At 37.1% G+C, this 16,798-nt stretch overlaps 1 protein-coding gene across 2 annotated transcripts in view; it reads left to right on the top strand.

Annotated features, from left to right (window-relative positions):
- espn (espin) overlaps positions 1 to 16,798 on the top strand; it is a 45,053-nt gene that overhangs the window by 1,840 nt on the left and 26,415 nt on the right. For both annotated transcript variants that reach the window (XM_047800294.1, XM_027166723.2), the window contains exons 2-7: positions 3,425 to 3,618; positions 9,398 to 9,584; positions 10,221 to 10,403; positions 12,145 to 12,276; positions 12,512 to 12,728; positions 13,799 to 14,064. In XM_047800294.1, coding sequence (XP_047656250.1) covers positions 3,425 to 3,618; positions 9,398 to 9,584; positions 10,221 to 10,403; positions 12,145 to 12,276; positions 12,512 to 12,728; positions 13,799 to 14,064 — 1,179 coding nt within the window. The remainder of the gene's footprint in view (positions 1 to 3,424; positions 3,619 to 9,397; positions 9,585 to 10,220; positions 10,404 to 12,144; positions 12,277 to 12,511; positions 12,729 to 13,798; positions 14,065 to 16,798) is intronic.

The following is a 16,798-nucleotide window of genomic DNA, read 5'->3' as shown; positions in this document are numbered from 1 at the left end:
CTGATTTTCAAAATGTCACACATTTTTATGGTCCTTAAGAAAATCGTGCAGCAAAAATGAGCAAAAAGTTATGGTTTAGCTCACTGTTAATAAATTCAGTCCTCAGACTCTACATCATTTTTCTTTTTCAGCTCCTAATGCAGTGAAAAAATATAAAAAAATTTTTTTATAAAATCTAAAAAAAAAAACTAATAAAAAATCTAATACTAAATATGGGGACATTAAGTCAAACAGTTCTGTTTATTACCGTTATATTTTATTTCCTGTGCCTTTGTTTTCTAGAGGATTACTGATAGTCATTGTAGGATCATGTTGTACAAAATCAGTCTTTATTTGACCCTACTGTATTTGTTTGTATACCATAATAATGCCCCAAATGCGTATAGCTGCAGGCATGATGCGGTGATGCAGATGCTGGTATTTGTATGATGGCTAGTATATAATGTATTTCTAGGCATTTACACAGTTTACATAGTCTTTCACTGACAGGATCACATTTGCGTAAATACATACAAGTTGATGAGACACGAATCATATTTTGGCCCCGACTTTTGAAATAAATATATGTGAAATGACTTCTTAATTCTAACAAATTTTCTGGCTAACATTTATTCAAGAGCACATTTTTTCATTAAGTGTTAAGTCTAACATACATTATTAGAAATGTGTCAGCACTTGCCAGTCTGGTAAATTGAATTATGTTCACTCCATAATAAAAACTACAATATTTAATAATATGGCGAAGAACCCTTTAAGATCTTAGAGCCGAATCAAATTAAATAAAAATCTGTAACTGATTCAGATACTGTATGCAGTCCACATGTGCACATTCCCAAACCCCACAAAATTGCTGTCAAATTATAAAAAAGAGCCTGAATTTAGGTTTGAATAGATGAAAATGATGGATATTAAATAGACATAACCAGACTGAAGAGAGAACAGATCTTAATGGAGAACATTTTGTATGTATATGCTAGGCTAATAAAGTAATAATCACCAGTAATTAACTTAGAAACATATCAAGCCTTCATCACACACAATGTCTCACTTTATCTCAGTTTTTTTTATTGCTATATCTTTCCTTCCCTTATGTAAAACAGCACAACAAGGCAGATATTATTTCATCCTCTTACGGACTGGTACTTTGATTTGCATGCTTTGGTTGGTATAGGTCATTTGCATGATGTCACTGTAGTACTTCACATGGCTCCCTGTTTCAGCAACCTGATCACGTGCAATGTTTGTTGGAATTTGAAGGAAGTGTATTGATTTTCATGTCTGAACTCAGACCATTTTTACATTTTGCAAGACCACAAACCTTGTCCTTTTATTCAAGCCTTAATTACTCAGAATATAGGATTTTGTTTAAGGAGTGGTTTGTGACTATATGTTTGGGTGGGGCAGGATATATGGATAACACATTTGACTTATGCTACAGTATATGTTATCATCCACAAAATATTTAGAAGAATTCCATAATAAGCAGCTGTGATTTAAATGAAATTGAATCAACTACATACATTAACTTTCAGAAAGAGAACTCAAATATATAATCCGCCTTAAATGCCAGCACCCACAGCACAGACGAAAAGCCAAACATCTCTGCTAGCATTGATGTTATTATTTTTTATAGTGGTCCCAATTGTTAATTAATTTAGCTGCATTTTTGCTATTAGCTTTATTGACCTCAGATATTATAAATGTATAAGCAATTCGTGCAATTATGGTAGTTTTTGATTGACTTTAAAGACATTTTAACAACCCAGCTAGATAACATACCTAGATACATAACAGTATATATTAAACTTGCTAATTTTGCATTGTTTGTAATGAGGAAAAGGGTTGAAAGCTGTGGAAAAAAAAAGATGTTCAACAGTAGGTTTAAATCTATATATTTTTTAAAAGATGATCAACTGTGTTCAATAGAGGAATTGTGGTTTCTTTCACCATTTCCACACACTGAGACTGAAGCAACATAATTCCTATCTCAGTGGACCTCCATTCGCACTTGTAGTTCCTTTTTTTTGACCACTAGATGCAATAATAACTCAATGGAGCTAAACAGGGCAGTGTGTCCGTTAGAGTCCAAATACACTGAAAATTAACTAACAGGAAATTTTTTTTTTTTTTTGCACATTAAAAATATTTCAGTTAAAAATAACAGTACAAAATAAAAGCAAAAGTCAGTATTTGAATGTGGATATAAATAGATTCATCATTTTACTGCATGACCCAGTTATCTAAGTTTCTTAAAGTGTTTGAAAAGAGTTGCATTAATTTATTAATTAAAAAGCTTTACTCCACATGGTAACACAGCACACAAATCCTACATATGTGCTTAATACATCTTTTGAGAGGTTTGGTTTCAAATAAGCCATCAGTTAGTGGTTCCACACAGGTTATGTAGTGCTGTCATAGTTTCGTAGTTCCACAGCGGGCATACACACACACACACACACACACACACACACACACACACACACACACACACACACACACACACACAAACACACACAAACAAGTCTAACCTATAATGTAAAATTCGAAATGAAGTCATATCCAGTGACCTTTGTGTTTAAAGGTTAGGGTGGTAGCTGCAATAATGGACATGTAACAAGAGACCTTCATTTCCATGTTCTTTCTCCTTCTCACATTCACTAACATCAGTTATCTCCTTTGCAAGTCGGAAGCTCTAATTCATTCGTAACATAAACCTTATGGGATTAACAACAATACTGTGTTTGATACATGAGATGGCTACTTTAGTGCTTATGTTTGTTTGAACTGCCCCTTAAAGCTGCAGGATGTACCATTTTACTATTTTGCTCTCAATAAAAAGAAAGAAAAAGGCTACTGGAGATACTTGCAGAACATTCCATAAGGAGGGTTCTGCTGTGACTTAAATCTCATGTCTGACAGTGCTACGGATCATAATTCATACATAATTAATGTCCCAAACCGCATCTAATCTGGTGGCTTTCAGTGTGTGTATTTTTATTACCTGTTTCATGTTATTTATGTATTTTGTTCTCCAGCTTTACACAGTATTTTGGCACCGTAGTTAAAACATAGCAATACATGTACACACCAGGATTAGCATATAGCTGGCTATCATTCATCAGTTCTTTAGCTCTCACTGAACAACCTCACAACTGAAGAGAATACAAATATACAAATGCCTTCACTAGATTCTAAACAGCATGAGAACTGTTCCCAAAGTTCAGCCATGATGTTGGATACCTGAGATAGGGTTTCCAGTGAAAAGGTGACTTTAATTCAGTGGATATGAAAAAGCTTTCATTTAGTGATATAAAACTTTTGCTTTTCTTGGAAAATAAGCAACTTACCATTAACATGACGTGATTCGTTTTCCAAATTGCATAAGGGTTTTATTTCTTATTTAATCTTTCTTTTGTGTTTGCAGAGTAAAGACAATTCAGGAGCCACTGTCTTGCACCTGGCTTCACGCTTCAGTCATCATGAGGTCACAGACTGGCTACTAAAGAGTGGTGAAGGGGATCCCAGCATTGCCATGGACACGGGTGCTGTGCCTGTCCATTATGCTGCTGCTAAAGGCGACTTGGCCATGCTCAGGCTGCTATTGGGACACAGCCCAAAGTAAGACCATTTAGCTAATTAATGCCCAGGATAGTCTACTCTACTATTTTCACAAAGGCCTGAAAAACACTTCATAGCCATATTGTTGATAATCCACAGTATATTGTGAATTTTGAATGTTGCATAAAATGGCAGGGAAATAATGAAAACGTCACTGTTTTCTCTCTGGTAGAGTCTGTAGAGTCGATCTATTTTGTTCCACATTTCATCCGTGCTATAGATCTAAAATATTATTTCTGTATGTCACAGAACATGGGATGTAAAGCAATGTTCCTCAGTTGATCAGATGTCAGTTTGTATGCACCATGTTGGAAACATTTGCTTTTAAATAAAATTTTTATCTTGGGAGGACTGGAAAATCACCGAACTTGTAGAAGAATACAAACGTGAAAAGTGAAGGCGCTAAACTACGCTGTTCTATGACAGGATAAAAAATTGCTTTTTTGTCAAACATTTAATAAAATAACCTTACGTGAGGAGAGTATGTTTATGTAATAGAACCATATGCATATCTGAAATTCCAGTACAACACATACGCTGTTGGTATTAGTGTATATCTACTACAGGATCAGTAGATTTTGTATACAACATGCAGCAAGGCACCAGATACATATTGCTGTTTTTCTAAAACATATTTGAAACCCAAATACTATACAGATGTTATGATGTACCAACAGTAACAAACCAGGCAGTTCCATAATAGAAGTTAAACTGCTGACAAATCAGAATGAAGGTCAATAAAGCTATGCACACATAGGTTATTACTAGATTTTAAAATGTGTCTTATTGATTTATTGATTAGTTATATACGGTGTGTCACAACGGTCATCTTAAAAAACATTTAAATTCATAGTGCATTCGATTTTTCTTAAATCTGTGTGATATGCATTCAAACTGCTATGTAAAATAAGCTCCACTTTTCATGCTATTGCCTACCTCTCATGCATCTCACACACACACATACACACACACACACACACACGTGCACACACACACACACAGAGTTGCTAATCAGCTCTGTGTCAGAGGAACTCTGCCCCTTAGAGATAACACTTAACACTTATGGCCTTGTTATTGTGATTCAGATTCTGCATGCACCACTGAGCATGTACATCCTTAACGACAACACCAAGGCCTTTTGGTAATTTGCTGATCCTGTGGCAACCTGCAGGTACATCTCCATTCATAAATCTCAGATATATCTTGTATATGACCTATGTCTTTCCTCAGCTAGCTGACAGTTTTACTGTTTACTTTCCTTAAACATTCAAGCCATGCAACAACTGAAAGAAAACACTTGACGACGGAAACAAGACCAGGCGATGTTTTATCTTCAGCTGTCATGTTTCAGTGAATTTGTGCCCATTGTAGCCTCAGATTGCTGTTCTTGGCAGGCACAAATGGAATCCAATGTGGTCTTCTGCTCTTGTAGCCTGTGTCAAGATTTGATTTGTTATACAGGTTGTAGGATGCTTTTCGTCACGCCATTGTTCTAAACAGTGGTCATTTGAGTTACAGTAGACTTCCTGTCAGTGCAAACCAATCCGAATATACTCCTCTGACCTCTGTCATCAACAATTTTTCCATTTTTCCAGGATTGTTGTAAATTTTTCCATTTACAACAATCTTCTGTGTGTGAATATTCCAGGAGATCAGCACTCAACACCATCTAGCACCATCAAGCAAGACATGATCAAAATCATTGAGATTGTATTTGTTTGATATGAACACTGACATGGTGGGTCTTCCTCTTCTTTGTGTCTTCCATGATCCTGCCTCCCATTGTTTTTGACCATTCAGCCCATCTTTCCTGTGATTCCTAGAAAAGCTATTCCTAGAAATGTAGCAACCATGCACTTGTGTCCTATTGCCCATGACTGAGACGTATTACAAATTAAGTCTCTACATTGGTTACAAATTGAGTCTCTGCACTGGTTACATTTGTTTGTGTCTACAGGGACTGTTTCCCAAAAGGCAGCCCAAGAATAATGAGAAGTCTCTGTCTCAGACTCTTGCTTCTTACCTTAATTATTTAAAATCCCAACACATTCCACACTTTCACAATAGCATATTTTTCTATTTGTTTTACTGTAGTCACTGCACATTTTATCTAATGAAGTATATGCTGTAAGATCAGTATCTGAATAATAACCCAAAAATTAGCTGTTTTGGCTAAAAAGCTTAAATATAGGCATTATCTTGCACCATGGTGAATTTTAGGCCTAGTCTGGACTCCACCAAAGGTATATTCAGTCTAGGAGATCCCTTTCTTCCTTTTGAGTTGAACAAATGCAATACCCCTGAAATTTTAATAAGGAAGAAAGCTGTGCTAGTGCTCAGTACCTTAGTCCCATTCAGCAGTGTGTGCTACCGTCACCACGGTGACCCCTGGCTTAATGAGGTAAACAAATACTGTTGAATAGAGGTCCGCTTTCTGCCGAACCTGCCTTTGTTGATAGGGTTGTTTCTGACGACAAGAGATAGCACCCCCGTGGCAGAATCTGTTACCTCTGTAAAATATATGGCAGATTTGGGATGAGTGTCAAATGCTGAGAATGACCCTCATTGGAGTTATCATTTTCTTATTGGCACTTGAGAACAGTTTTGATAGTGTTTTCAATGGGGAGACAAAACAACTGCATTGGGATGCTTCATGTTGATACTATTGAGGTGATACCTCAGAGATTATTTTGTATAATTTGGCAACAGCTAAACCCATAAAGGTTGTTGTTGATTTTCTTAATACATGAATTAAGATTGTAAGCACAATGATACAAGACTTAACTGCTGCTTCTTAACTGTACATTCTCTCAACACATTTAGTTTTGTTAGAATTTATATAATACAGTGTACAAGTAGATGATTTATCAAGTGATACCCAGAAACAGGGCTCTATTTATTCTGGTTTGTCTGAAAAATTCTTAATCATGTTGGATCAGATCAGAGAGAATTGTTATCTCTTGAGAGAATTGTTATCTCTTGTTTATTAGTGATCTTAAATCTATCCGTCCATCCATCCATCCATACATTTTCCACAAATATTATCCAACACATGTTCAGAGGGAACATGGAGCCAATCTCAGGGGACTCAGGGCACCAGGCATGGCACATGCTGGACAGGGTGCCAACCTATTGCAGGACACTCTCACAGACACATTCACATGCTATGGACAATTTAAACACGCCATTCGACTTAACTGTACATTCTCAGTTAAGAGACATGTCTTTGGACCCGGGGAGGAAAACAGAGTACAACCCCAAAGTAACTGTGCCCTCGATCTGAAATCGTCAACCAAATTTTTTTATAGGTTTTCATACAAATATAATAGAATGAAATTGGATTGAAATAGACTTATTGGAAGCACCATGAAATAAAAAATAATGTGGTCTGTTTCAGTGTATTTTTGTACCACAATGATGAAACAATTCTTAACATATAACGTAAGAGAAACTTAAATTGGAGGTGTAATGACCTATAGCGCCCATTGCAAAACTGAAACATTTTCTTTCTTATGTAGTCTGAATGGCCATATAACAAATAGTGCCGTACTGTTGAATTGTAAACTCCAATTCTTAAACTCTAAATCATCCCATCCTTGTTTCCTTGCTATCAGTTCTAAACAGCAGATGTGATGCTTGTTATCAACCAGAGTTCACACCAGCTGTTTAACGGTGTGGAATGTGTCCTGTGTTAGGATATCAGTGTCCTTTTGTGAAATAGTGAAAGGGATTGGAGACAGATGTAGATAAAGCACTCAGACTGTGGCAGCGATTTATGAATGCGGTTTGTGCTTTTGTCTGCTCATATCCTGTTGTCACAGGCTGTGGTCTGTATTTTGTAGCTGTCCACTGACAATACATGCTAATGGTGTATGCTACAACATACAACACATAAACATAAAAACTTGTCAGACACATAAAACACTGCATGGCAGGGAGCAGTTATACAACCAGTTAGTGCAGATTAAAGGGTTTAGCCGGGCTTAGCACGTTTTTCAGGCCAACAGGTTGACCATGCTGAATAAGTTAAATAATTAGCTGCTACTATTATTCAACATAAATTAGTTTCTGCAGGGACTATCTCTTTATTGCTAACTATCACATTTAATTGAAAAGAATCTTCCATTCTGAGCAATGTATACTTGAGTTAGCATCTAGCTAACAGTTGAGAGTAAAGGGTGTGCAGTTCAAATAAGTCTCAATTATTTGTTTAAGTTGTTCACATTAATTATGCCTGAAACATTCTAAAAAGTAAAGCCTAGTCATGAATGAAATGAAAGCTAGAAGGAACAAGTTAACGTGACCATTACTCATTACCTACAGATTCATTTTAGTTTAAAGTCTTATGAATAGAAATAGAAAGGTTCTAACTAAAATTAATAGCCATGCCTCTGGTTAGCTTAAATGTTAAAACAGCTTAGCATATTGAGTGTTGTACTTGATAGACATGATATAGGCTACAACATACAAACAGTAAATTTTACTCTTGTTGGTCACTTTGCTTGCCGTAAAGTTAGCATTTTGAACCGCAGGTCACCTCGATGAGAAAAGCCCTCAGTCTCTCTCTGGATATCCAATATGTCCGTGCTATGAACATGCCCGTGACACTTTGTTTACCTGAGAGTGTTTGTTGTTTGTACAAAAGGTCAAGTGGGCCTTTTTCAGCTGCATTTTATAAGCGGTTTGGCCTCTTATGCCTGCTTGTGTCAGATGAGCCAACTTTTGTACTTGAGCCTAAATAATTCAGATATATTCTGCCACTGAAGCAAATGATGTCATGATGGCCGCATATTACGTTTTGGATCCATTTCTAAGGTTTCTGTGCCTGTAGAGTTCCGGTTGTGTGTATGCGTGTGTGTGTGTGTAATGTGGTAGAGTGATTCTGAGCTTATTTTGCTTTCTCTCCTGACCCAGTACACAGGTGACTGAGCCTGCTAGGTTACACTCATTAATCTTTCACCCATCTGACCACTTCCTAATGACAGAGCCCCTGAATAAGCCCTCTTCTTCGAGTTTGAAATATTCAGTGCCTCTTTGTTGTCAGTTTGAGCCAGTCTTATATATAGGGACATTTTTGTCTTGTTTATGGACCTGCATATTCTTGTTGAAAAGTTTGTAATGCCATTGTAATTGGCCATGCGTTTGCACAATGTAATATTTCCTTCATTCTGTGGGGGGTGTACTTTTTCTTTTGTGAAAAGGCTTCAATGGGAATCCAGTTCTTCCAGTCTTCTCTCCTCCCCCGTGACCCTCTCACTCCATTTCCATCACTTAGCCCTGTGTAATACTGAAGCCAATGGAGCAACACTAATCCTCTTAGAGAAGTCATTGCTAACTTGTCAGTCAGTGGCCAAATAAAACCATCCTCATGGGATTTAGACAGAAGGCTCTCACTCACAGCCTGATCTTCTGATGCGAACAGACAGTTCGGCTCAGATTGGCTTAGTTAAAAATGGCTTACAAGTTAAAGCAGCACTTCAGTATTATATGTCACCAGTGAATCATGTGACCATCAGTTCTGTTCATATGCCTTATAATTATGCTTGATTTTTGCAGTGGATAAACGTAGTTTCATTGTTTATTTGACTTCATTGAAATGTGAAAAAATTATTATTTTCTGTTTTAGTTCCATAATCAGCTGGAAATCCAGTAGAAAGCACTGTTTAATTCTGCTGCTAAAAAATTAGTATTTTTTTTGTCAGGTTAGCCTTGTATAATTGAGTTAGCACTTCCTGAACTAACAAAGCAATTACTGTTTTTCATCTTTAATATTTTACAGTGTTGTAAACTTCCAAACGAAGAATGGTGCCACACCTCTGTATCTTGCATGCCAGGAAGGCCATCTAGAGGCTGTTCAGTACCTGGTGAAGGACTGTGGTGCAGAGCCAACTATTAGAGCCAATGATGGCATGACACCTTTGCATGCTGCTGCCCAGATGGGACATAACACTGTCATTGTTTGGCTGGTGAGTTAAAAAGGTTGTTTTAGAAATTTATAATCCTTTCTTATTTACATGTACTCTTATGTCTGTGAAGCATTTACATGTATACAGTTTGTACTTCCTTACACTTTCAATGGGTTTTTAAACCCATTGAACTTACTCATTGCACATGATTTGAATTAAGGTTCAAGTAAAGGTAATAGAGATAATTTCAGGAACAGTTTGACAAACAAAACTTTATGGAAAAAATACGACTCCTACAACTTTTACACTGTAATCTTTGGCAATATTATGCAGAATTCAGCTGTGGTTTATGACACAAGTGTCTATAAAAATGAACACTACTTCATTATGTACACTGTAATGTTACAGACCCAAAAAAAAAAGAATAATTTTTTATAATAATTATAAAAGAATGCTGAATGTTCTGCAGACGACTGTATATTTCCACAATGTAAATTCAGACTATATTTGCTATTAGAAGTTATACACATCTGCTTGAATCCATTCAGATTTATCCCTTTGTCCATTCTTTTCTTGCCATTATAAAGACACTTTACTCTTTACTTCAGTCCATCGCAGTTGTCTCCTAAAATTCTGAAAGTCGCTGTGATTGTCATCCAGTTTCTCATACATATGGTCTGGTTTGTTTCTGTGCAGGTGGACAATACAAACATCAGTGTGTCTGATCGGGACAATGACGGTGCCACTGCCATGCACTTTTCTGCCAGCCGAGGCCATGCCAAGGTTCTGAGCTGGCTCCTCCTCCACGGTGGTGAAATCGTGACAGACAGTTGGGGTGGGACGCCTCTCCATGACGCAGCTGAGAACGGAGAGCTGGAGGTGGGTGATGCACAGAATAAAGTGGGAGGGAATACTCACAATACTTCTGTTGTAAACTAAATGATTTTATTTAGATCAAATCCTACTTGCTTTAGTTGCTGTGGAACTCAAATTAAATATAATATGGGCTTGGCACTCAGAGGGGAAAGCAGGTGGTGGTTAATCTAAATGCAAAGTGGAAAACCAACATTTGCATGACGCACAGACTAAAGCGTAAGCGTATGACAGAACAAGTCTTGCCATTAAAGGGAATATGTTTGGCTTTCACGCCCACAAAGCAAGTTCGTAACCTGGACAAACAGTCACTTGAGACTAAATTTCAGTCTGCTTCTTTTAAGCCACAATAATGCTTCTGTGTCACAATACTGGTCTAGTATTATTAATAACTCAGCAATGGCAATATCTAGAGAATAAATGTAGAATACATAAATGTAAAATTGTTTCTGTTTAGATATTGTGAATGGTGACTATACATCGAATGTAAGGGAATTACTGACTAAAATCTGACCCCTGACTAAAAAAAATATTTAATATAGCTTTTCATTCAGACTGAACAACCATACATTTTAATTCAATTAAACTATAAAAAAAAAATCCTGCATACACATTAACTTTTTCCAGCTTATTTATTTTGGTTTTGACTTTTAATGTCAAAAACCAGTACATTTTCTGTGAGAAGTGAAACTGTGTTGAATAAGTAAGCCAGACTAAATAAGCCTGTAGAGCTAGACACTAGTAATATTATCCCAGTAAACTAGTCTAAAGAGAAAGAGCGCAGACTCTTTCTGTCACCCTGAATTTGAACGCAGGACAGCTGTCATCATGAATATGCTCTTTCAGCAAGAGGCTCTTTTGAACTCAGTCATTAGTTTGAGAGCCCTTAGCTTTTTTCCATAGATTAACATATAGTAGGGAGTGACACAGTCACAGATATTATGTTGTTTTAGTGCATTTTGTCATGGCTGACTAGTTTTTGATAATAAGTGACATGGAACATGATAAGAGGAACATGACGATGGTCCATATTTTATTGGAAATGATAAAATGTATGTGTGTGGGGGGGTGGGGGGTTGTTATAGAGGAATAATGTGCGGTGGGAGGGTGGTTGGGGGGCTGAAAGAGTGAATATAATTTTTGTGAATGGGAAAACCATCAAGAAAAGCTCACTGGTTAAAAAACTCTGGTTAATAGTAGTTTAGATAAATAATATTAAAAAAATGCAAATACAGACTATCGCTAGACTTTAACAAGGTATATAAAGTTAAGCAGTAGGATTATAAAGTATATACTGAAATGTTTATGGTAAATTAACTCACAATGCACTTTTTGAGACACTAGTTGACTCATTTGTTATTTACAGTGATAGTAGTAGTACCATAGTACTGAATGTTTTATGTCCTTTCCTATTTTTGCCCCCATTAAATATTACTAAATATCAATATAAATATTTTACTGCCTCTCCATTTCCATTAGGAAATTTTGATATCAGACATTTTTACTGCGGTTCATGAAAATCTTTCATAATATACTATATATGCTGTATATTTACCACATTGAAATACCAGAGACAAAAAAAATAAGTTCAGAGTATATTATATATTATAGATAACCCTTGCTACACTTTATTAAATTAGTAAAAATGTAATTAAACATTCAGATATTTAGAGCTTGTGAACGGGTGGCAATGATTTTAGAGCTGAATGTATTACTGTCAGTTTTCTTACTCCTTCTGTTCTCACAGTGCTGTCAGATTCTGGTGGTGAATGGGGTGGATCTGGGTATTCGGGACAAGGATGGCTTTACTGCAGCAGACCTGGCTGAATACAATGGACATGAGCAGTGTGCCAAGTACCTCCATACAGTCGAAAACATGGTGAGAAGAACAACAGATGCTTGTGGTCTTTCCAGCTTTTATAAGAAAAGTCCTACTTTCTACAAATCATTATATCCATACAGCCCTTACAGATCTAAACCAGCAGGTGACAGTGGGTAAAGGACTGATTTAGTGATTAGGCTGCAGTAAAAAAAAGAAAGGAAAGGCTTAATCATGACCAATGTACAGAGCTACAAACTAATGTAGAATATTTTCTGTCCGGACTTCCTCCTAGAGCGTGGAGCACCGTGTCTTGTCACGGGATCCCTCAGCAGATCTGGAGTATAAGCAACCTGACTCAGGTCACTCATCTCCAAATGCCACGTTAAACACAGCAGCCTGTTTCAATATGGGCTCTCCCTCCAGCTCACTGTCCAACTACGATTCGGCCAACTCCAGTCAGTCCAGCACAGGGGAGAAAAAGGGCAACACGGCACTAGTACGAGTAACAGGTAAAGAGACGCCTTTTAGGTTATAAATCACACTGGACATCTCACACATAGTGTTATACTTTCTCACACACACTGTCATGCCCAGTCATATACACACTAAATCATACACACATCACCATATTTTGTCATAAATCCTACTAAACATCTTACACATTCTCACACGCACACTACTATGCTTCCTCATTTACCTTCATACTCAGGTCAGGCACACTTCATACACACTTTATCATTCTCTCTTACACAAGCTATAATACTCTGTCTTATCCACTTAATAACTCTCACAGTATCGAACTACACCCACACACACAACCTAAAAGGGTTTTAAAGCATTAACACAGCGAGGCTTATCGAATGCATCTGTTCCACTTTCGAAAGTTGTTTTGCCCTACATGGATTAATAAACTATGTAATTATGCATACAATTTTCTAGCCTTCTAAAGACTTTCATAAATCTGGACTTTGGCCTTTATTTCCCTGAAGTCCTTGTTTTGAACCAAACCACAGCCTTCCCAGTAACCCATAACGTGCAGGCGTCACATCCTCGGCTGCTTAATGCAGCATGTGTTCTTAACAATACTGATAAAAATGTTCCCATGGTGCGTTCAAGTTGCTTAGAGTATAACCAGTGGTGCCCTCCAATGGAAGCACAAAGATATGCATTTCTTTCTTTTAGCTTTCTTTCTGTGTAAAGCTAACCAGACATTACACAATTTGAGGTATTTTAATCCAAGTATCTTGCTTCAACTGTGTGTGTATGTGTGTGGGAATATTAAAATCCTCAAGCAATACTGTACACGCCTACCCAGCCACCTGCAGCTCCATATGCCTGTTCTTTTTCTGGTTTCAGTTTCAGTGTATGAGGACAGCAGTTGAACCAAGACCAGTTTTTACAGTGGAATACTATTGTACATTTTCAGTGGAGTACTACGATCATTGTACTATTCCTTGTAATTGAATATGAGCTTGCTGAGTCATCATTATTTAGCAAGTGTATGAATGGATGTTGGATGAATAGGTTAATGGCAGACTCTACAACGTTGGATGAATGCTAATTGTGTGTTTTGTCAAAGGGAGCTCTGAAACAGCCATCAGTGACATGCAGACCTACATGGACATGCTCAACCCTGATGTCTCTGTTGGGGACCAGAACAAGAAGGGACCATCTAAACCACCACCTCCTCCTACTTTCCCCCCACCTCCTCCTCCTGGCTCTTCACAAATCCCACCACCTCCACCCATGTACCCCGCACCAAATCTACCCATGGAGGATTCTGCTGAGTTTCTGAAAGTGAAGAATAACCTGCGTCATGTGGACAATTCCACAGTGAAAAAAGAGGTATGTTCTGTATAATGCCGCATCTTTTATTTGATTGAAGTTGAGCATTTCAAATTTATATACACACCAATATACATAGATACATATATTTATACATTATAAAATATTCCTCCTGGATCTAAAATAAAAAAAAATTATAAATTTTATAGCTTCCATGGAAGGTCTGCTTACCATGTCTGTAGATTTTTGCTTATAATTAGCCTTAACAATATACACTGCTATTGCAATTGTTATAAACGATTGTAATTCCTTTTAAATTTTCATTGCTTAAACAGAGGTTCATTTGTTTGGTAGACTTTGTACAGGATTATTCTACAGTGTTGAGCGTTCTGAAACAAAATCCCCATTCAATGAGCTTAATGTGGCTGCGTTGTAGTGCACAGACTTTACAGAAAATGAAAAATGCCTTCTAGAGTCTGGCTTCTTTTATCTAAGTGGAAAATATACTAATCAGATGTTAGTAGGGTTCGAAGCATACAATGCTTTACAGAATGACAATGCATTGAGAAGAAGATTAGCGGTCATACTTAACCTAATGGACAGTGGATAGTTTAGTGTATAAGATAATATGGCATGGAGTAATCCGTTAATCTCCATGGTTTGAATGATGTGTTGTTTCTAATTTGCTTATCAAACACAGCTCAATCGAACCCCCAAGGATTGGTGCCTGTGTTACTGAAACCTTGGTAAATTTCAAGCAGCTTGTCAGTTCATTACACACAGCCTCATTATATATTACAAGGGCCTCACAGGGCATCACATCAAGCATGAGCAAGCACTGTAACAAGAAGACAGCATTGTTCTGAGATGCAGGTGGGTATCATTTAGGTGCAAGGGAGCATAAAGTGTTAAAGTGTAATGATGTGAATGTTTAAAATTAATTAAATCAACAGTGTGCACTCTATTCTTAGTTTTGAGTCTAATACATAGACTAATTGTTGACTGTGTAAAATTTGACTCAGTATTTATTAATTTCCAAAATCTGACACCTTCCTATAGCCAAATATAGTTATTTACTAATGTCAGCATGCTAAATAATTTATGATGGTCTATCATTTTGGACATCACACTGCGTTATCCAGTTATTTGGCACATTGAGATAACTCTTGCAACAGACTATGAATAGATCAATATATAACAATAGAATGAACATAATTTCCTCCCAAAAGTCAGTTTTGCCCTAAGGGAATCTCAATTCTTAAGAAATGGCTCAGTAGGGAATTACTAAGTGTATCCCAGATGTAGGACACAACTCCAGCAAATACACAAGTAGTAGGTACAGGACAATGTTGTAAACGTGGTGTACTGTGTTGCTTGAGGACCATGAGAAAGTGCTGGATTGTTGGTGAAATGAACTTGTGGCCTGGTCAGAATCCTATGGCCCATTTCCCACTAATCAAGTGAGGGAGGCACAAAAGCACATGGACACAATGCTGCTTTGTGTCCCTGTCCTAATGAAGGAGGCCCATTAGCTGAACCAGACTCCCACTGGTTTTAATGATGCGCTGAATGATGGACCTGACATTAATTCAAGTAATTAACTGCCACCACTCCTACACAAAAGAACCCTGGGCTTTTAATGAGGGAAATTTTTTTAGAGCTGTATAAGGTAGTAACAATAAAAACTGAATAAACCGTGACTAGACATGCTGAAATTATTAATTTATTTGAAGTTAAGAAGAACTGAGAACTGGTTCCATTTATCATTTACTGTACGTTATAGCAGTTTATAACACTTTGTAATGTTACTGAGAACCCAGAAAGTACAAAGTTCCCATAGCACAAAACTTACTGAATGTTATAAAACCCTGACACTGGAGACTCCTTTTGTAAATGTTTGATGAACATCTCCATACAGACGGCTTCATTGTACCAGTGACTGAACAGTTTAATTAGTTAATTAACAACATGACTTTGATTAGCCTTAGCTTATATGGAGCATCTTCCGTACAAGTTGTCCGCTTGGATGATCTGTCAGCTCATTCACTAGTAGTTCTCTAGTGTTTTTGGTTTTGTAATGCAGGAAAAAAAAGTTTAGGTGTGGTTTTCAGGCTTTTACGTAGAAGAAAAAAGAACGTAAGAATATCCAGGAGTTCTACAGTTGTCAATACACGTTCATCTATCCATTGTGCTCAATAGCATGGAACATGTAAACTGTAAATCATTTAAAATGGTGTGATGTGTGTTTATTTCGGGTCTAAATCTGAGCCATTGAGAAGTTTGGTTTATTAGAGTAACACACACACACACACACACACACACACACACACACACACACACACACACACACACACACACACACACACACACACACACACACACACACACACACCTTCTCCCAGGTGAACAGCTCTGGTCCAGCTTTTTTTTTATTTGCCTTAAGTATTAATCACTGCCTCTGCCCTCAGTGGGACCGGAACACACATACACATGCGCACACACACACACAAACACCACACACACACACACACACACATGCATGTCCTTTATTATTTGTACAATTTCCTAGAATTACAAAAAAGGGCTGAGCACAGCTTCAGATATCCTCTTTTCACACAGCATCTAGTTCAGAAGATGGAGGTCTTAATAATGTGTTGGATCAGTTACATAAGGCGTAAAAAGCTGTTTCTGTTGCTGGAAATTTTGTTGAGAATTCCTGATGTAAACTATTCATGACATTGATTTCTGCACTTGATTATGTATTGTTATGAAATATTCATATATTTTTGTAACA

This window comes from Tachysurus fulvidraco, chromosome 14 (assembly GCF_022655615.1).
Source record: "Tachysurus fulvidraco isolate hzauxx_2018 chromosome 14, HZAU_PFXX_2.0, whole genome shotgun sequence".
In the NCBI taxonomy this organism is placed as follows: Eukaryota; Metazoa; Chordata; class Actinopteri; order Siluriformes; family Bagridae; genus Tachysurus; species Tachysurus fulvidraco.
Note: the sequence above shows the minus strand (reverse complement) of the source record. Positions and strands in the feature narration are given on the sequence as shown.